Genomic DNA, 20,925 nt, shown 5'->3' on the forward strand with positions numbered 1-20,925 from the left:
TCATTCCTTCTCTCACAACACAGAGTGGGTTTTTGAGTTTATTTTCTGTAGAACAGCCATCTTGATTTTTAACATGATCTTCTGCTTTTTCCAGTGTAAATTAGTCTTTTCCCACTTCTAATTACATAGCTCAGATGAGTGCATTATACGTATGATGAGATTGGGCAAATCATACTTCCAGGCGTCCTCTCCATGATTTGGTTGGTTTTAAGGTGGTTTTTTTTTACATTTTAAACCATATCAGAATAGCTTCTGCCTCTTATGAAATGTTTTTATTTATACACACACAAGGTACACTTAGAGAGGAAAAGTGCTGTATAAACCATGTTGGATTCTTTTATTTTTCATATGAAAATAAAAATGAGGACTCTGTCTTCAAAATCCATAAAATGCATGTTTATTTATCCAAAAAGCCTGGAGAGGCTCATTCTGTATCATTCCTGTCTCTTGAGTAAATATATTAGTCATTCTGAAGGAAAAAAGTATTATTGACTCAAGTGATTAGAAAAAGCTCTTTCAAAATCAGTTTAGCTAATAAAGTAAATTAATGCTTAAATGGCTGGAGGCAAAAAAGGAAAAGAAACACCAATCAAGCACAACTTATTTTGCATCCTTGATATGTGTGTAGGTATTAGAAATCCAGCTTTGTGGAACATATATTAAATAATTATGATTTGTACATAGAAATGAATACTGCACATAAGTTACAGGCAAATTCCAAAGGAAGGACATATGCAGGAGTGTCAAGCATCACTAGAAGTGATCCTTACCTTTTGGCTTTACCTCAGTATAAAAGTTGAAAACCTTGTGCCAATTTTTGCACACATGAAGGGGGAAGTTGGGGTTGCATTTGTTGGATTTTGGGGGGTTTTGTTTTTTCTTCAGTTGGGGAAAGCATCTTCATTCTTCTAATTAGGTTCAGTGTTTTAGGGTAAGAAATGTTATATTTTTTTACATAACACAGCCTCATTGAACCAGGCACGATTTGTGTTGGACTCACAACACAGCATTATTAAAGTGTTCAGCACTGAAGAGGCTGATTTCGCATACCTTCTTCAAACACCTTTAAGGTGGAATACATTTAGGGCTGTGAATTTTACCATTCACCCTTTAAGGCTGATGCTTGTTAATATTAAGTTATGTACTTTTTCAGAATTATTTTTTCTGTTCATCACAGCATTGTTTAAGACTGAGATAATTGCTATATTGAATATTCCTGCCCTCTGTCAGTACATAGATAATAACGATGTAAATGCATTCACCCTTCTGCTTCTCATAGTTTAGCTGTAATTTTAGAACATAATTTTTATGCATCTCTCTGGGAATTTCGGTTAGAAGAGACAGCACCATGCTGTCTTTTGCAGGACTTGGGACTGCACTGTTCTAAACATAGTCCAACTAAAAGGTAATCCCCAAATAACTGACGTTGTTAAGATTCTGTGGAAATAGCCCCATTACTGGCAACACGCAACACCCTTCAATTTGTGTATTGGTCTTAATTCATGCATCTGCACTACAGTATATCTTAGAAACCTGACCTTTTCACATAACTGTAGTAGCATCGTCAATGATTTGCATTATAAGTAGTCTGGAAAGATCTATACAGCGCTGTTGCACTAAAAGCATGAGTCTGCCACATAGATGAAGGTTTTAACTGGCAGGAAAACATCAGAGTTGTGGGGAAACTTGAAAAATTATAGCAAGCAAATAGCAATGTTATCAAGCTTGTAATTAGCTGAATTGTGGGCTAACATTACCCTTTTTTCCTAGCCCTGGGCACTTTCAGTTGCAAACCAACTGAGGAGACATGTCTTCATGTCATTTATAAGTCTGTCTTTTCTTTATTTATTAATATTTCTGTTTGACTGTCTTGACCTTCCAGCTAAAAATCAAGTTTCACTGTCATCAGTGAATTTTCTGAGTAGAGCAAGGATATGAAGAGGATCTGTGGATAAAGGTGTCAATTTATGTTTGCAAACTTATTGTGAGATTATGTTACCTCCGTTATGTCTCTTTGTTCAACTTATGTTGTTATTTTAGCCCAAAAAAGGCCAAAGATCATCAACTAAAGTGCATGTAGAGTAAAGTTGCTCCTGTAAAATTGATGATCCGTCCAATTATTTATCTATAGAGGCTGCTGGGAAGAAATGCAACTATCTCAGTTCTCAGACCCCTCTGCTAGGTTGAACTTCATGGCTGAAGGTTTAATCCCTAAGTGTCATATCAACAATTCATTCTGTGATATTCTGGCTGACATGCTCTCCTTCCTTATTTATTGATGTCTTCAGTCATCGACAATGAGAGGAAAATACACTATTCGTCAAAGTGACGGTGTTTTACCCTCACTTACAGTTGATGCTGCTGTCACATTGATGGTTGGAAAATAAACTCAATCATTATAAAAAGCTAAGAGTGTGAACTTGCCAGTGACAGGAAGAAGATGAAAAAAAAAACCACCACGGTAACTTGCTTAAAATTGGTGTAATAAAAATAGAGCTGTTTCCTATAAAGATATTTTTGAGCTTTGTGAAATACCAAGCCATTTCAGCCATTTACTTTATAGTTATTCCTCTGAAGGAAAATCTGCTCCTTGCACTCCTTTATGTCTGTGCAAATATACATATAATTTTTAGCAATAAATATTTGTTATCATTCCACCTCATGCTACCTGATTAGTAATTTGTTGATTTTTTTCCTCTCTATTTTTAAGGGATTTTGCTTTGTTTTTTCTCCCCCAGATTACATTGAATGCATTTATCTCTTTGTGTATTACAGTATTTTGAGTGCTTTGATGAGGAATAAGCTCAGTATAGTTTCATCCAGTAAGTCCTTTGACATGCAAACATAGGCAAAGCTCTCTTGAATCTCTTTCTTAGGCTACCATTTGCGTAGCTGTACTGCACCTTACAGCATTTTAACTCAATAACCACATATCTTACCACATTTCACCTTTGGGAGGCATTGTATATACAGCTAAAAGTAAAGAGCAGCAAGCCAAGAGGGACAAGATAGCATAATGAGGATGTCAATTTGTGGTCAGATATCTGAGGAAATATTTATCTTACTTGTACTGTACTTGGCAACAGATAGAGAAATATATATGTAATGAATTTCCTTAGCCTTTATCTGGCAGAGTGTGTACTTTCTGTTAAATAGATTTAGGGAAAAAAAATCGCTTGTCTCAAATTTTTAAAGTTCGGGTTGATTCTACTTTGGATTGTTTCCTGAAAACAGACTGTATCTATGAAAAAAAAATAGAATAGTCATGTTTGCTCTACTAACATATTGGTGAATTTTTAATGATTAATTTTCTAGACACTCCCCAAATAATGACATTTTAAGATCCCACTCTTTCATCAGAGCAAAAGCAAGGCATGATTTTTGTTGTTTATGAAAAAAAATCATGATTTTTTTATTTCACTCACTTTTGGTGCCTACCTCTGGCAAGGCAGCTAAGTAGCCTAAATGAACATGCACAGAAATGCTGGTTGTCTCACACATGCTGTGTGTCCTGAGGCAAGCTACAGCTGCTACAGCTGCTTGGGTCTCTTTCCCCATCTGTAAAACGGGAATGATTTAACTTATTTTTCTCCTTCAGGGAAATACAGAGAGAGTTTCTTAATGTTTCTATAGAGCTTTGAAGATTAAAATCTCTTCTCTATGCTTGCTGCTAATATTTCAGTGTAAGAGGAACATTTGACTGAAGCTATTTGAAGAGTAAAGTTTTGGTGACTTGTGTTGTCTTTGTACCATATCTTGTGGCCTCCCCACTATAATTTTGCAACCTTTGGTTCAGCATAAGCTGTGGAAGCAAACAACACCTATGTAAAAAATGGTGATGGCAATAAATTAATGTATATGTCTGCTATTAAAAACATCAGGAGGTCCATTACAGTGTATCTCTGAGCTTGCCAGAAATAGTCCATGATGGAGCAAAATAGACACCAGTAACTTGGCTTAGCCTGAAATAGCTTTCATTTAAGCATCAGTGGTAAATACTCAGAGGTGCTGAGAGTGGATTTCTTCTAATATGACATCTTGGTGGCTTTAGAGGTGTAAGGATGGCTGATGTTTTAGCAAAGGCTTCTTGACTTCCATTCTAAGACAAGGAGTGGGCTTGAGAAGCATGTGGGAAGCATGAACACCCAGTACTTAGAGCAAGTCTGAAAGTCTTCTTGCCGTTGTTTCACAGCCCAAAGGTCAGCCTCAGTTCCCAGGGCCTAGACAACCTCAAGAGATTGCAGGGGGACAGCTTCTGGTTTGGTTGTTACTTCTTCAGTTTTACATTGCTTGAAAAACTTAACATGTACTATAATGATGTCTTCCTCTTTGCAGTTAGGAGGAGTGATTAGGCTACCACTTGTATTAAATGCTGTTGTTACTATCTAACCTGGCATTTTGAGGCCTTACAGTCACAAGCTATACTTTTCATAATTTACATTTTGATTTTTTAATGCAGAGCAGATTGGACAGGAGATGCTGGAAAACCTCAGCCATGACAGAGAGAAGATCCAGCGTGCTCGGGAAAGGGTAAGTTTGATAATAAGTAATTGCTGCTCTCGGATTTTATGTTTTGGGCAAGTTCTCTGTGCATACAAAAATAATCTAGCATATTCATCAGTTTTATATAAATCAGCTCCTGTCGTGAGATATAATCACCATCTGCAGTGAAGAACTTAATGTGTTATATGGGCCCAATCCTGCAAAGCTTCTCCTACAGGGAATCATCCTGAAGTCACCAAACCCACTGTTGGAAGAAAGCTTTTTTGTCACTTACATCATAGTTAAGTCAGTTTTCTGTCCTTTGTTATAGTGTCCATTGCAGTGACTTCTTGGATTTTCAGTGAAACAAAGTTCATTATCATCACTTAGCTCCTAATAGTTGAGCAACCTCACTCTTTGTAGCTGCAAATGCTAATAATTACCTCCTCAGGCAATTCTGTGTGAAAGAACAGGTAGTGGGTTGTTACACTGCTACTCCATCACTGCAGTCAAGATAATATATCGGTGTCATTTTTTTGGTTTCTGTTGCCTCTGTAGGGATCAACTCTACTCTGTAGAGTTAATGAAGATGCTGAGAACCCCATTCCACCCAATGCATACAACTTCTCTGAACTCCAGTTTAAGAAATTTGCCTCCTTGGCTCTGATTTCTGCTCACAGAACCAGGGGTGACTGCATCCATGACTCTCTGTCCATGACACATTGATCAGATACTTTCCTGAGTGTCCAGATTTGCCAAAGCTAAGTCCTCCTACAGTCCTCTAGCTGGCCAAGGCCACTTAAAAAAACTCTTGTGTCTGTCCCAGGGAGTTTCTTCACCTGGATAACTTTGATTGGTAAAGCCTCATAGGACGGCTCTAATGAGGCATTTACAGTTGCTTTCTGAAGTCCTGGGCGTTATCTACTTTAAAACAATAAGTATAACTGAATCATTAAATGTAACTAAGGATTGTGAGCATTTACCAAGTGTCGTTCAGGCAACTTTATTTGTGTCCTGTTTCATCTCCGCTCCTCAAATCCCTAGTGACTGCTGAGTCTGAGGTGCTTTTCTGTTTCTAGCTGGACAAGTAAAACCTAGGCAGTGGAGATGAATAACATGTTTCCTTTTCTGGTGATCCTAAAAATCCTCGGGAAAGAGGGAGTGTATTTCTGATGACTCCATACACATCATTTGTCACATAACTTTTCTGTGCTTTCCACCTGAAGAGCAAATATTTGTGATGGCAAAACCTGTAAACTGCAAGGAGTGAGATTAAAAATAAAGGTATTCCAGGAAGGCGTATCCCATCACAGTTCAGTGAAAGACCTCAAATTCCAAGTTTTTATCATATGCCACTTAAAATATTTTTATTAGGGAATTCGGAAAAATTCTCCATTGGAGCCACATGAGTGCGTCTGTCCCAGCTGTCCGTATACTCAGATGTACAGTCAGGGATGGTCTTGGATAACTGGGCAAGTTTTCCATTTTGTGGAGATTTTTTCAAGACCAGGAGAGAGGGTGCTCTATCGATGCATAATAGCTTTACACTCAATACATGGCATTACTGTCTTATCAACCAGGGAACAAAGTTATCTTCTGAAAGTCAAACACCAACTTGAGTATGATGGTCAGATCTTACCAGTTTAATGTTGTAAAAATTAGAAAGATTTTCTTATGAGCAAAATTTAAATGAGTTAGTGTCTCTATAGTTTGTTTAAATATACACATGTGAGTTTTTCTGTCTGCAGAGTAAAATGTGGGAATGAAGAAAAATGCAAGATGTAGCTAGTATCATTTTGAATAAATGAGGATGATGTGCAGTGCAAAATACATGTGTGAAGAGGAATTACCTAAACTACTTTTCTTTAAGCCAAAGAGAAGGGATAAAAGCTCTGCTACAAGAGTCAGATAGGTTAACTGGAGTATAATGGACTCTAACAGATGCAACGTTTTTTAGGAAAATCTCAAATTAAAATGTGTCTAAGGCAGACAAGATATCAACATCAACATCTTGTTCATCTTCCTTCCTTTCTCATTATTATTATTAATAATTTTTTTGAAAGCTTTCTTAAACACAGGGTAGATTTGCCAGTGCTAATATCAACGCATCTCCAAAATGTTTTCACTACAGCAGTTCTGCAAAACAAGGAAGTTCAATCATACGCCATTTCACAGGTTTGCATGCCACCAGTTCTTTGGCCTCTGCAGTGTGCTGGTACTGGTAAAGAAATAGTGGAAGACATATCATCAGTTTTTTCAGTTTTAAATAAAAACAAACTTACGGTTTGAAATTCTTTATGTTGTTTTTTTCTGCCAATGCGGGAAGAAAAGGTGTTTTTTTAGTGTTCTCTTGGGAGGTAGCTAGAGATCTTCCATCTCGTGTGTGTACGTGTTTGTTTGTTTCTTAACATTTCTTTCACTTATTTTGTGGGGTTTTTTATTATCATAAAAATATGAGGTCGTCTTGCTTGAGGAGTTTGTCAAGCCTCTAAGACTCAGCATCCCCTTCCTAACTATCAGTACTGATTCTAGCTGTCAGGTAGAATCCTGCAGCAAGGGAGGAAAGTTAGGATCAAACATATAATGGTAAAAAGGAGAGAGCTACTTTTCTGTGAAAAGGGAGGAGAAGCCCCAAGTGTTAAATGCATCTTTATGAATAATAAAAGACCAATGAAAAGCATACATTTGTACTTCAGATTCCCTTCTAGCATAGATAAGAACTTGGCTTTTTAATGAGCCTTTTAAAAATTATTGTGATGTTTTTTTCTTCTGTTGCTTGTGTCAAACTGGGCTAAACTGCTTTTCTGGAGCTTGAATTGTCTAGATGAATCAAGAAAAAATGAGGGAATGGCCTCCCTGGAATGTAATGCTCATCTTTGTTCCATCATGGCACATAATTACAGAGATCTGAGAGCTGGTGCAAGCCTTCCCACTGAATATGATATTGCTCAGAGCAAGTCTTGATTGGTGTTATCCAGTCCCAGCTTCTATTTGGTATTTTCTTAATACCTTTTACAACAAGGAGGAAATTAATACAAAAAGGTTATGTCATTGATTGCAACTACTGATTTCAGTAGTAAGCATTAAATCTGGTAGCAAATATTTACAGTATTGGGCTCCAGAATAGAAGCTGGTTTTAATATTGCTGCTGAGCATGTATTCAAGATATAATAGTGGTTTGTTATGGTGAAGGTGATTTGTTGTTGGAAGACTGCCACTTTTCTTGGCAGTGCTACTGTTTTGATGGATTTATAACACAGGATGCATTTTGTCTTCTCCAACAAAGTTGCTTTAGTGAGAAGTCAATGAGTCAGGTAATCCTTTCCATCTGATTTGATAATGAAGAGGTAAATATTCAGCTTTCATAAGGAGCCGAATGTTTTTATGTATGTACACACAGCTGTGTTGCAGGGCATGTTTGAAACAGTGTTCTCTGCTATTTCATAACTGACAATCATTACATTATCGTTTACGGTAGATTTTGATGTCCCACTGGTCTCAAGATCTCTAAAGATGTCCCAAGATGTCTCTCCGCTAGCTACCAGTAGCAAAAGAGGCAACAAGAGAGTTACTCGATTCTTCCTGTACACCTCTTCATTTCTAGACTTCCTTTTGTGGAACACTAATAAACACAAAAATAGAGGGGAGGTTTTAATCCCTTCTAAAGAACAATAGAAGCAATTGCTCTTTAATTTGAAGTTCATTTGCTTCATAACTTTTCATCTCCACAATTTCATTTTTTATTCAGTTGTGCTTTTACCTACTTTGCAAAATTTTTGAGAGCTGCGGAACAAGTCAGCTAATTAAGTTTAGCTACAAATGCAGGTTTCCTCTGTCCTAATAAACTACAAAAATGCTATTTTCAGTGAGTGAGTGATCCTTACATGCAAAAATATATATTATACAACTCTGCCTTGTGTACATACTATATTTTGTTCACAAAGTATCTGAGCATCCATCCCAGTGGTGGCTGCTGTAAGATCAGCACAAGTTTTGTATTTAAGGGGCAATATAGGCATATTCCTTTTATACAGGACACTGTTTTGTATTTCTACTTTTTCTTTAAACTACTGTCTTTGAAAAACACTGGAAGAAAGATGTGTTTGTTTTTCTTTTCATAAAGCATCAGGACCATAGCATATGGCTGTCTCTTCATCCCTTGATGCCCTCACTGATATACATAACCAATACACATACACACATCAATGGGAATTATAGATACCAATTTATATAGCTTCTACCTGCAGCCCTTTATTTGTAAAGCTTTTGCTCTTTATCTTGGTTCATCTTTGTTGCCTCAATGTCTTATCTTCTGTGGGTTTCATCTTCATGTAAGTGAAAACCAGACAAAACATTTTTAAATTTCAGAGCTTCGGTGTCCTTTTTACACGCGAATTTGTTGTGGGCTAAATCTGAAGTTGATCAACTCAAATGACAGTAGGAATATCTATCATTTGTACAGAATGGAGTACATGTGCCTTTTGCCTTTAATGGGCCTCTTTTCTCCCCAGCTTAGAGAAACAGATGCAAACCTGGGGAAGAGTTCCAGGATTTTGACGGGAATGTTGCGAAGGTAAGGCCAAGGTAGGGACACTTCTGCTCTTTCTTTTTTTCCTCTTTCCCTCCCTGCCTTTATTTTTAGTTTTAATTCAACCTCAGCATTTTGCTGACTTAACTGACTTTTTTTACACAGGCTGTTATGTAGAATGTCTTTAAATGAATGCTGGTAGTGAAGCAGGCATGGTTAGATAGAAGGCTTTATCACACCTATGGAAAGAGCTTTCTGTAGCCTGAGGGATTACCCCTTACTCAAATCATTTCTCATCTTTGTTTCTTTGTTTGTTGGGTTTTTTTGTACGTGTGTTCTAAAATTAAGCTCTTTGATGATGATTTCCTGTGTTCCCTATTCTTGCAGGATATTGGTTTTTTGAGGGTTTTTTACCTATTAGATTTTATGTGAGAAAGTTTGCAAATGTTTTGGGGCTAAGTAAATGTGCACACAGAGGAAAGGTTAGGATGATCAATTCTGTCTGAATAGCCATGGCAGACACATTGGCAATCCTTGTGGTATTAGCATGTTTCGTCCATGCTTTCAATGTTATGAAAATTGTCCCTGGGATCAAAGTGAGGTGACAGAGACTGGTAAAATTTGCAACATCCTAAAAAATCTATGAGGGACTGCAAGATGGAGTTCCCCAGTGATTACTAGCCACCTTAAATTTACATCGGTACCTTCCCAGACACATTTTTTGAATTAGTGGCATCTCTGGATATGTGTTCTTTACCCAGTGAAACAGCACCTGAGCTTCTCTGTGGTGCCCATATTTCTATATATATTCAGCTTCCTGAAGAAATAAAGCATCCCTCTGATAGGTGGTGTTGGGTGCTATGAAAACACAGTTTTGAAGGAATTTAGAGCATCCTCTGAAGTGTTTAGTAGGAAATTCCCCTTGCCATGGGCTTTTATGTTGCATATTTGCTTAATGTAATTTGCTTATTGAAAAAAAAAAAAAAAGAAGAAGAGAAAGTTTTAGCAGAGTTGTTGACTTGTCACTTGGCTTGGAAAAAAACGAAACCAGAATTTATTAAGTTGTTCTGTAGTGCAAGCTTTATCTCTTCATAAGTCTCCTCAGAAAAATATCTTTGTTAGTTCCTTGTATACCCAGTTGACAAAGGTTAAAATGACTGAACCTCATGCCTTCATTCCACTGATTTCTTACAATTCCAACTCCAAACTGTAACACATAAAATTCTCTGATTAAGAGTAATATGTAAATGACACAAGCTAAATTCAAAATCCATGGAGAAAGAAAGTGGCAATTGAAAGGGATGGTTCAGTGCCTGTAGACAATCAAAATAAACTATAAAAAAAATGAACGAGAGAAAAGACACAACCAAACCCAAGTCTCCCCAGGAAGGGCTCTGCGACATGAGCTGTAACGAATATTCTGCATATGTCTCCATTTTGTCAAATCTCATTAAAGGGGTTTCTTGCTTTATGTCAATTGAGCTGTCCAAAAATCATTCATCATTTTAGTGTAAAAAAAAAATCATGCAGTTATTTAAATAATATCATATTAATGTTAAAGTTCAGCTGTCATTTAATAGTATGGCTTAATCAGACATAGCATTTAGAAAAAATAGTTTTTTCGGGCTTTACTTGGCTTTCAGGTTGGCAGATTCAAATAAGGATTTATGGGTTTCTAAACCAATGTATTCTTTCCATGTTTATGCTTGAGGTACCTCAGCCTTTTTTGCAGCACCCTGTAGTCTGTTATTTTCAATAAAATAAAGTATCTCCTCATATTGTGTTTGAATACATTTGCAAGTAATTTGGAGAAGCTGAAACAAAAACATATGCTGTAACCTTTGACTTTGTTTTGTGTTTGGGAATCACAGTTAGGAGTCCTAGTTTATAAGTGTTCCATAAGCCAAATGAAAAATATGATCTTTCTGAAATATGCTTGAGCTCTTCTTTCCAGACAAAAGGATTATGTAGTCGAACACCAAGATGGCATGTTTCTCTGTGTCAGAAAGGCACTTGGATTTCCTTTTTCTTTAACAAAAATGCTGAGATGAGTCACCCATCTGGATGAAAGGCAGGTTAAGATTTAAGCTCAGTTCAGGTAAATGTGCCGAACGAAATGCTTCAGCAGAGATGCAGCTTGCAGTAGAAGATTCTCGGGATGTTATTTAAAACCATGTAATAGACGTAAAAACACGTAATTTGTTTATGACTGTTGGGTAGGAGGATCTAGCATTATCCCAGCTTCAGCATCATCCAAATGTTGTTTAGTCACAAGAATAATCATAAAATACAGACCCCAGGAAATCGGCACAAATTAGATAAATACAACTGTAAGAAAAATAATTAGGACAGATTGGCAGTTGTGTCCTAATTTCTGCATACTTCAGTACATACCACACAATGTTTCACTTAATTGCTGGAACCAATAAAGAAAAACACTGGAGGACTATTCTTCACATCATTATTATACGGAAAAGGTAATGTTAAACTGAACATTGCCCAACTTAGTTGCTGCTCCCACAATATGTATTTGCTGATATGCTTGATGTCATATGCCAGGCTAACACCCTGTGCATCAAATTAATGCCTAACTATTTCTATTTTTACCATCTGGGAAAGGTAAAGCAGCACCTCTTCTGAATCTGGCCAAATATATTAAGAGATTAGATATTTAGATAGCTAGAGAGCTAAATTTCTCCCCGTTATGTGACCTAAATTCCCTGGCCATGTATTTATGCATAAAAAGTTCTGGAGATGGGGAATAAAAGCAGGGACAGGTTTTGTAGGTGCCATAGCTCACTAAGAAAATCAGTGGCAGAACAGGGAGAGGTCTTCCTATCCCAGTAATTTACAGTAGTTAGTCTTATGTATTGGAATTTTTTATCTCCCAGTATTTGGGGGATTTGGGTAAGGAAATTTTTGTAGTAAATGTTTTTAAATATTCTCACTTTGAAATGACCTATACATTCATCATATTCTTTTTTTTTTTCTGTAAATAAACCTACTGAGATTCCACTAAACTAGCATATTCCACTTACAGCGTTACATTAGTAGGATAATATCCGCATGTTGATAATATCAAAGCATTCATCATTTCCTTTTACATGTATCTATAGCTCTGAACATCCTGACATTTTATGACTCTTCTTTAAAACTGTGAGACTAAAGCAGAAGCTCAGCGTCATTTCAGTTACAGAATTTCCAAACAATAGGTTTTAACATAAGGAAATGTTATCTTCTGCGGTCATTTGCAATACTGCCATCTCAGACATCTGTCCCTTGGCCTCTACCCCAATGTGAATTGGGAGCACACAGTGTGTCAGAAAAAAGCAGAAAAGAATATGCTCTGAAAGATCTTCAGTCTTTTCCCCATATCCTAAGCCAATAGCCTAGAAAAGCTTTTAAGAAAAGAATTTGGACAGTCTCCAAGCCACACACGGCCCAGTTGGAAACAAACAGACCTAAAAGTAACCAGATAAAAAAATCAGTAGCTTTGAATCTTTATCCATTTAGCAGATAGAATTTATCTACCCTCCTCCAAATTGCAGAAAAATATTATAGAAAAATAGCTACTACCCTCCAGAAAAATGTTTTATTCTGTCAGGAAATTTTTATGCCAAAAATTATCTTTTAATCTTCAGATTTCAATCTTTTGAGCTGTTATCAATGATGCTTTGAGAAGTTCATAAACACATCTGCTCTTATAAAAGACACTTTTACATGTTGATTTTCAGTAGGACAAACACACAAGCTCCAGCTGATGGAAATGAAGCAGTAAGGGTTCAGCTCTCAGGTGCTAGGTTATGTGACTTGTCAACAGCTGCATGGCCAATGTGACTACAATCAGAAACAGGGAACACCTCCCCCTCTCTCCTAGTTGTGGTCAAGCTTCTTCACTCTTCTTTCCAGGAAAGTTCTGATCATCCTGTATTACCTCTAGTCAAACTTCCTTGTACTTTTGAACTCCAGGATAGCCCAGACCTTACAGTTATTTTTCAACATGTCATAGAAGCATAGGACAATGTAGGTTGGAAGGGACCTCTAGAGGTCATCTGGTCCAACCTCCTGCTCAAAGAAAGTCTAATTAGAGCAGGTTGCTCAGAGACTTCTCCGGTCAAGTTTCAAACACATCCAAAGCTGGGGCTACTAACACCTCTTCAAGCAATCTGTTCCAGTAGCTGTTGAAATAAACATTTTTTCCAGGCATCTAATTAAAATTTCCCAGCATCCAACTTGTGTCCATTGCCTGTGGTCCAAGGAGAAGAGATTTAAAACATAAGCGGTTTAGAATTGGCCTTCAGAGGTCAGGCCTGGGTTGCAGTCGTTCCTAGCAGTTCTCAAACAACTTCAGCAGTTCTGAAGAGGTCTCTGTGGTCATTAGACTGAGGTGACATTCAGTGTAGGGCAATTCTTTAAACAGGGTGTGGGGTGCTCTGCCTCCACCCATTGACCTGGTCAGGTGGCCATTCAGCAGTGGATGCTCAAGAATGTTTTTTTATTTTCTTTCTCACACTCCTAGAGATGTGAAAATTTAATGATGTCTGTTGTGCCTTCTCTCTTGACTACAAAGCCCACATTTCCATACACAGAAGAATAGTAGCGGAGACAGTCGTGTCCCTGTTGAGGCAAACCAAAACAGTGAATGTTATTGCTGTCTTTTTCCCCTATTTCCCTACCAATCTCTGTTTCCATCCCCAAAGTCCATAACAAAAAATATTTTCTTCTGAGCTAAAGCCTATCCCAATATCAGTTGTACTAAGCCATGACTATTGATTCTCTGCAGTTTTCTGGAGAAAGGTCTTTGTATCGCAGATACTGAGTGAAGTTTAACATACAGTTAGATTTGCCTTGTTTTCATGCTAATAGAAGAATTCCTCTTTCCAGCAGGAACTTTGCATGTTTGGTCTCAAGCCAAAAGAAATTGTTTCAGCAACTTTTTGGTACATATATTTCTATTTTTACTTCAAGATGTATTTCCACACTGAAAAATGATTGAATTGACAAATCCTTTAGCAATGTGTCTGCTCCATGTTGAATATTTACAGCTGCAGCTGTTTCCTTCAGTAATTTAGACCTTGATTCAGGAACGTATTTAGGCATATGGTTAACTTAAACCAGAGGAGCAATTCCCTCAACGTGAGGGAGACTGAGTAAGGGGGGAGTGAGTGGCAGAATGATTCTGGGTCATCTCTTGGGGCAGCATAGCTTTTATTGTGCTCCTTGCTCAAGGCTGAGTTCAGAGAAAACCCTGTCCCTAATATTTCTGTTGTTAAATGGAAACCATAAAATACACATAGGGTGTTTTAGTGCTTGTTACTGTCAGTATAAGAACTTTTTTTTTTAATTTCCTGACATTTAAGCATTTAATATAGTTACTTGATTCTTATATTATTGTAGATGTTTGTGTTTTAATATGCAACTAATCTTAATCAGTTATGCAGTGTTGAATCTTTTCAGAAGGAAACTGATAAGCTTTGTAGTGCTGTTAATCACAAGATAGTCTTTGGATAAGGAACATACAACTTGTTATTCTGGATTAAACCTTGGCATTAATTAGTACCTGGTCGTTTCTCACTTTGCCGTTAAAAAGAAACCTTGTTTCTTTGTTGAAGTGATGGTAAAACATGTGGAAAATGTAAATGTAGAGTCAGCAAAATTCCCAAGGGTAAAGCATTCTTCTCATTAGGAGTCCAACCAAAAAACAGGAAACATACCTCCAGGTCTGAACACCAAGAATTTTAAAATAGTATGGGACACTGTAGGTTCCCTGTTCTTAATTTAGGTATGATGTAATCTGATGTATGTAAGATGCTTTTTTTTATTTTTAATAATCAATTGAGAGCCATTTTATAAACGCAGCTCATCTTTTTTGGACAGTGTTCTGTGTGGTGTTTCCAAAATGCTTTTGAAAAATCTTACTCTGCTTTCATTCAGTGTTAGAAATACTTTTCAGTTCATGCATCAGAGAAAGAGCAGAAGTCTTTTGAGCTGCTGTATAACCACTGTAGCTACAGCAAGCAGTGTACATGGAGAATTCCGAGCCATATAGTGAAGGTACTGAGTACCTCACAGAATGGGACCAAATTCAACATCACCAGCATGTAACTATGATTAGTTTAATAGCACCTTAGCCTTTGCAAACCTTTGGCTCCAACAGCCTAACTCATACAGAGTTAAGTTTACTTCAAACCTGGAATAAAAAGGAGTATTGTGATTCAACTTTACGTTTTACTAGCTTAAGTGTATAGGATAAAATAAGTCAGTGTTTCAATCTCCTTGCACCTAGGCAAAGTCTTAGAAGGATATGTCCTTCATTCACTGAGATAGAAGTATTTATATTGTGGCATTGTTTTATTTTTCAGATTGTTGGAAAGCTTTATCCATGTGTCAAGTTGCCTACACTATGTCCATTATGAGCAGGGCTCTCAGCATTCTTCATACAATATTTCTAATTTGCTTTTTTCATTCCTTTTTAAATGTACAATGGCCTTTGTTCTGTCGTCTCCATTCCCTCTTTTCTATCATCTGGAATTACTATCTCATTTGCCCCCCTTCCATCTACTTGTGTCCAGCTGAACAGCTGGAAAGAACATTATCTAAAGCACAGTTGTGTTTCTGCAGGAAGGCAGGGTCCCAATGGATAATTATCTGAGCTAGTCCTAGACTGCATACACCAAGAATGTAAAGCATTGTAATAGGTTAAATATCATGTAACCCTTTGTGATTGTTCTCTGTATTGAGATACGTTGACTACCATTAAGCAGCTAGAGCCTAAAAAGGTTCACAATGTCATGAGTGAAACAAAAGGCATTTCATAGTCAGCGTTGTCATGTCTAAACCACAATAGATGTCCCATGACATGCTTTCATGAGAAGGCATGTCTTATATCAGCATAATCAGTGCAGTGCTTTCTTGCAGTACTTACAAGTAGTTTCCAGTTGGATGAGTTCTCTCTGACATGATATTCAGGAATAGCAAAGGTAGCGAAAATATTTTGAATGTGGTGGGATTGTTTATGTGAAGCAGGTTGAGGTAGGGAACCTGTTTGCAAAACCTGACATTGGTAATTGCTGAAATAATTGGAGACAACTCCAGAAATCAATGAAGTCAAACTCCTTAAGGCCAGTAGTAAATTAAAGATCATGTTGTTCTTGACACCACTCACAATATAACTGTCACAGAACAACAGATATCAAATTTTACACATTCTATTTACTATGGAGTGTTTAAGCCATAAATTCCTAAATTTAATGTTTTCTGATCACAGATCTGCATGATATCTTGCTACATGGGTCATTTCATTTTAAATCACAAATTTGCCAAAAGAGAAATAGAATCATCTTGGAAGTGATCACAGAAAAGTTCATTCCTTTGTGTTAAGGCAGGATTGACTGTCCCTGTTTCAATCCTGGCAGATATTCTGTGGCCTGCTTGGCACTGATGAGCATTCCCCATCTCTTCAATCAAACTGTTCCAAGTTTCCCCTAAAGTTTAGCTTAAATCTTTCCTCCTGAGGAGACAGAGAGCTTTTAAGTGCTGGTGCATTTGAGGAGATTTCTGTGCTCTGTCATGGCCCGTGACTTCTGCTGTGGAAAGAAATTTCTGCTGAACTTTTCAAGAATTAGGGAACATAAATAATAGTGTACAGAATTAAATTATAGTCTCCAGTTTTCATCAAGCCAAGCCTTTTGATAGGATTTGGGAATGTAAAAATGGAAGACTTGGATAGTGTTCTAATAGGCAAATCCTGGGAGCTCAGTCTCTCCAAACAGTAGCTTCATGCGTAGGTGTCACTGGGCTTTGCAAATAGAGACACCAAAATAAAATCATTCTCCTGAGGTTATATATCTGGACTAAAACTAGACTGTATGTTCAGCTGAACAATAGTAACATTTGAAACTCAAACAAGATCAACAAAATGAAGAGATTTAACTTTTTTCATGGCACTTCTAAATGTTTTAAGAAAAGGTGGTAATGTTGTCAAAAAAATCAGAATTTTTAAATTATTTCTTCCACCCTTGCCCATAGACACACCAGCATTTTGGACAGATTTAGTATTTGGAAACAAATGGTGGAAATGGGAATTGTTTTGCCTAGTCTTCTGTCAGGTCTCTGCAGGAGCTTTGTTAATCTTTACCAGGTAAAGAAACTCTTTTGTGCTTTCTGAGTATCGTCTCCAGTAGCACTTAGCACTCTTGTTGCCACGCTTGGTTGAGATTTTCAGCTTTTAATAAAAGCAAAGTTAATTCAGCTTTCCAGCATGATTCTGATCACACACCAAGGTATTTATCTTTAAGAAAACAAGGAAGTCATCAAACTGATTTAAAACTCCTGTGATATCAGAGCCTTGTCCTTATTAGCTGATCTTGTCAATCTAGCTCATAGTAGCAGGTCAGAGTTTTGGTTGTTTTCAAGAGACATAAAAGATTAAGTGACCAACAACTGGAACAAAGACAAAGTTGGGATTTGCTGAGTTCAGTTTTTGTTCAAGTTCATCATTCAAGTTCTACCACAACATCCAGGACCTGAACTTGCAAGTCATACTCGTGTGAGTAGTTTGCTTGTGTTGTTATATTAGTAGCCCTGATATTGAATGAGCAAAGTTGGAGGGTGTTGGTTGTTGTAGTTTTAAAAAGAAGGCCATAAATGATGACTGTGAGAAATCAACAGCTAAGGAAAACCAGGACCAAAAATGAGAATTTATATCCTTGTGTAGCATGTAATTATGCTGTAATGGACCTTTAAAACTCTGCAGAAGAAATGTTCACACACTGCTAACCTGCTGAGCATCTGTCTGGAGAATAACAAAGTCATGAATGAGAAAGTGTGGTCTTACAATGAGAGATTGTTTAGTCTACTTGGTGATAGGAAGGATGAAAATTTGCTAATTTTGGCTGGCTATTTAACTAATATGGAAGATTTGAACCTAATCAAGAAGGCAAAGAAAAGTCAATGTGGAAATTGAGCAAAAATGGGAAAGACGGAGGAAAACAATTTTACTATAAACACTGAGATTTATGGTCTCTACAACATTTGTGTAGCTCCAAAGTAATTAATTGAAAATGACTGAAATTGTTTCAGAAATATCTAGAATAATATAAATAAGAGAGAGACTCTCACAACCTGCTTGCTTCAGACAAACTGATAAATTTTCAGTGCTAATGTTCCTTCAGTCTTTGAATTAGAATTATAACTCAGATTTTAAAATCATATTTTAAAATCAATTTATTAGTCAGGTTTCTTGAAGACTTGAAAAATTAGTCAATGAATCTGAATAGTAAGGAGCTACAATTTATTAGAACTATAGGTGGTATTTAATGCTCTCCAGTTTAAAAACATAGCAGAAGAATTTTTCACTGACCTATATGCCTTCTGCAAATACTACCGTTTTTCCATGAGTGTTAACATGGCTTAGCTTGCAGGATCTCTCTGTGTAGCATTTATTACCTAAGAGCTTTTGTTTAGCTTGGACTTTGCTATATTAACTAAGCTGTAACCCAGAAGGCTTTTGTAACATTTGCAAGTTAGAGCAAAGTCTTCATCTTGTCTTATTTAGTAGATCTGCTGATAGTTTGATTGCAACACTAACATATAATTTTTCTTTTTGAATAAAAATTGCATCTTAAAATTATTTTTTCACCAACTCCCTGCATTCCTCCTGACACAAATGCTTGTGCAAGGGGGGGGAAAAAAAAGCACTTGTATGTTTTTATCATTTTCTTATTGTGGCTGCAAATAATGTGTTTATATAGGGAATTGTTTGAGAAACGTGGTTCTAAGTGTGCCCAGTCTTGCCTAGATGTTGCGAAGCATATGGTCTATTTTATCCATGCTGAGAAACTCCCTTGCTGCTTTCTGTCACCATTATATTTTTTCAGAGGCAGTTTTTAGTGTGAATGGCACACACGTGTTGATTGTGAAGGTAGAATTCTTTCAGTACAGCCCTAAGCTAATTACTCTTAGTGGCAGTGGGGCTTTGTACCTCATTTGTGAACAGCTATTTATACTACTGCACCAGTACAAAGCAATGTTTCACATTACCAGTTTACCAGACTATTACACCATTGTGTTTTAATCCACTGTAGGTGGATGGAGAATATGAGCCATCTGTTTTATTTAATGATATAATCAGTAAACAATATATGCACTTTACACATTTGGTCATTAAAGATGCCCATATTGTTGGACCCTGTATTTACATTGTAAATTGGTGTATTCACACATCGGCTCGTTCTGGTTTAAAAGGCTTGCTGTGTTCATAAGATGGTACAAAGCAAGCTCAGTAACTGCTTGAACCCAGCGCAGGTGGTCGAGCTAGTTGCCACACAGATCAAAAGTCAAACAACTGTGAATCTTCCTTTGAAATGCCATTTAGAGAGACAAGGCTGGTCTTATCTTCACAAACAAGAAAGAGTTATAGACATACATCATGAAGTTATGAGAACAAAAGGGGGTTTCATAATCATTCGGCATCAGAAAATCCAGTACTGCAGACTTTTGTGAAGACATCTTTGGAATATAAAGACCGTCTTATTTTCCTGGACAAAATTTAGAGGAGTGAGTCGGAATTATTAAATATCAGAAAGTTCTATGATTTCAAAACTTTGGAGACAAGTTGCCTGCTCTCACAGTTGATTTAATTTTATTTTATTTTCAGCAATGCTTAAGCAGAATATAATGAACAGCAACAGCACAACCCAATCTTATTCAAGAGATAGAGGTGAATGGGAGTGTTTGTGCTAGAAACAACGGAAATTGCTTGATATTTCCCCAAAGTATCCCTGGTGAGAGCCAAAAAACAGCCACCAAAATACATTAAAAATGCATTAATAAGTAAAATCTTGTTTGCTAGCACACTTTTAAGGATGTGGAAGATCTTACAATCCCATATTAAAAAAATAACATTTTTTTTAGTGTTTTACTTCACAGCTTGTTTTAAGATGCCTAGAATTTAAGGTATTTATTGGGGGACTCAGTCTCATTTCTCTTTGTCCTTCATAAGGAAAGATAATTGGGTTTATCAGCAGGTGAAGGATTGGCTGGTGTTGCCAGTAGACAGGGAAGTGGAAGGACTTGTGGAAGTGGTGTGGCTGAGAGTGAGCCTGCAGGTCAGCAAGGCTGGAGGAGTCTTGAGCATAACAACAGGCAGCTGCTCAGCAGCAATGGGTCTGCTAATAAAGGCGGAGCTCTGCAAATGCCCGTTCTTCAGCTGTGTTTGAGATCATCGTTTAAAGCAGCAAAGTGTCCATCAGGATGAGATCTTAAGTCATTTCTTGTTGTATGCACTTGTATAAAAAAACTAGCAGCAAAATATTAATACATAGGAGATTTTCATTTTGGTTTCTGTTCCTACATAATGCAGCTATATTCAGAAGTACTGACTATATACTCACTAACAAAGTCTGTGTACTAAAATGAAGTGTGTTCACTTTCCATTTAGTGTTACAAACATGATGATGTAGCTTTCTAAGTCTTTAAATCAATTTCAAAGGCAAGCTAATTATATTATTTTATTTTTTTCCTAATCTTGGGGTGGGAGGAAATAAGATTTTTTTTTTTTTTTTTTTACACTAGGACTTTTTTATGCTGGCACGAATTTTAGAGAGAAAATGTTTTTCAAGTGTATGAGTGAAGAGAAGAAAATATCTCGTTTTATGAACCATTATATATGCTTTCAAAATAGACAATATTTTCATGGTTAAAATATTTAAAATACAACAAAATAAGACTCAGCTGTAACTGTCCCTTTTATAGTCTTTTCATATCTGTATTTCATGTAGGTTGAATGTTAAGCATTGGCATGTTTCCATGTGCTTCATGATGTATTGCCTTCTAATTTTGAGATATTGCGTAACTAACATTTCTAATCTTATAAAGGTGTTGAGATCTTGTTTTCCCATCCCAATCCAGTAAAA

At 36.8% G+C, this 20,925-nt stretch overlaps 1 protein-coding gene across 4 annotated transcripts in view; it reads left to right on the forward strand.

Annotated features, from left to right (window-relative positions):
* Positions 1-20,925, forward strand: part of VTI1A (vesicle transport through interaction with t-SNAREs 1A) — a 279,979-nt gene that overhangs the window by 170,610 nt on the left and 88,444 nt on the right. For 3 of the 4 annotated variants that reach the window (XM_074158914.1, XM_074158913.1, XM_074158915.1), the window contains 2 exons: positions 4,460-4,530; positions 8,994-9,055. In XM_074158914.1, coding sequence (XP_074015015.1) covers positions 4,460-4,530; positions 8,994-9,055 — 133 coding nt within the window. Of the gene's footprint in view, positions 1-4,459; positions 4,531-8,993; positions 9,067-20,925 lie in introns of all 4 variants that reach the window. The other variant, XM_074158916.1, reaches the window with a different exon arrangement.

The sequence above is a fragment of the Numenius arquata genome, chromosome 15 (genome assembly GCF_964106895.1).
Source record: "Numenius arquata chromosome 15, bNumArq3.hap1.1, whole genome shotgun sequence".
Lineage (NCBI taxonomy): Eukaryota > Metazoa > Chordata > Aves > Charadriiformes > Scolopacidae > Numenius > Numenius arquata.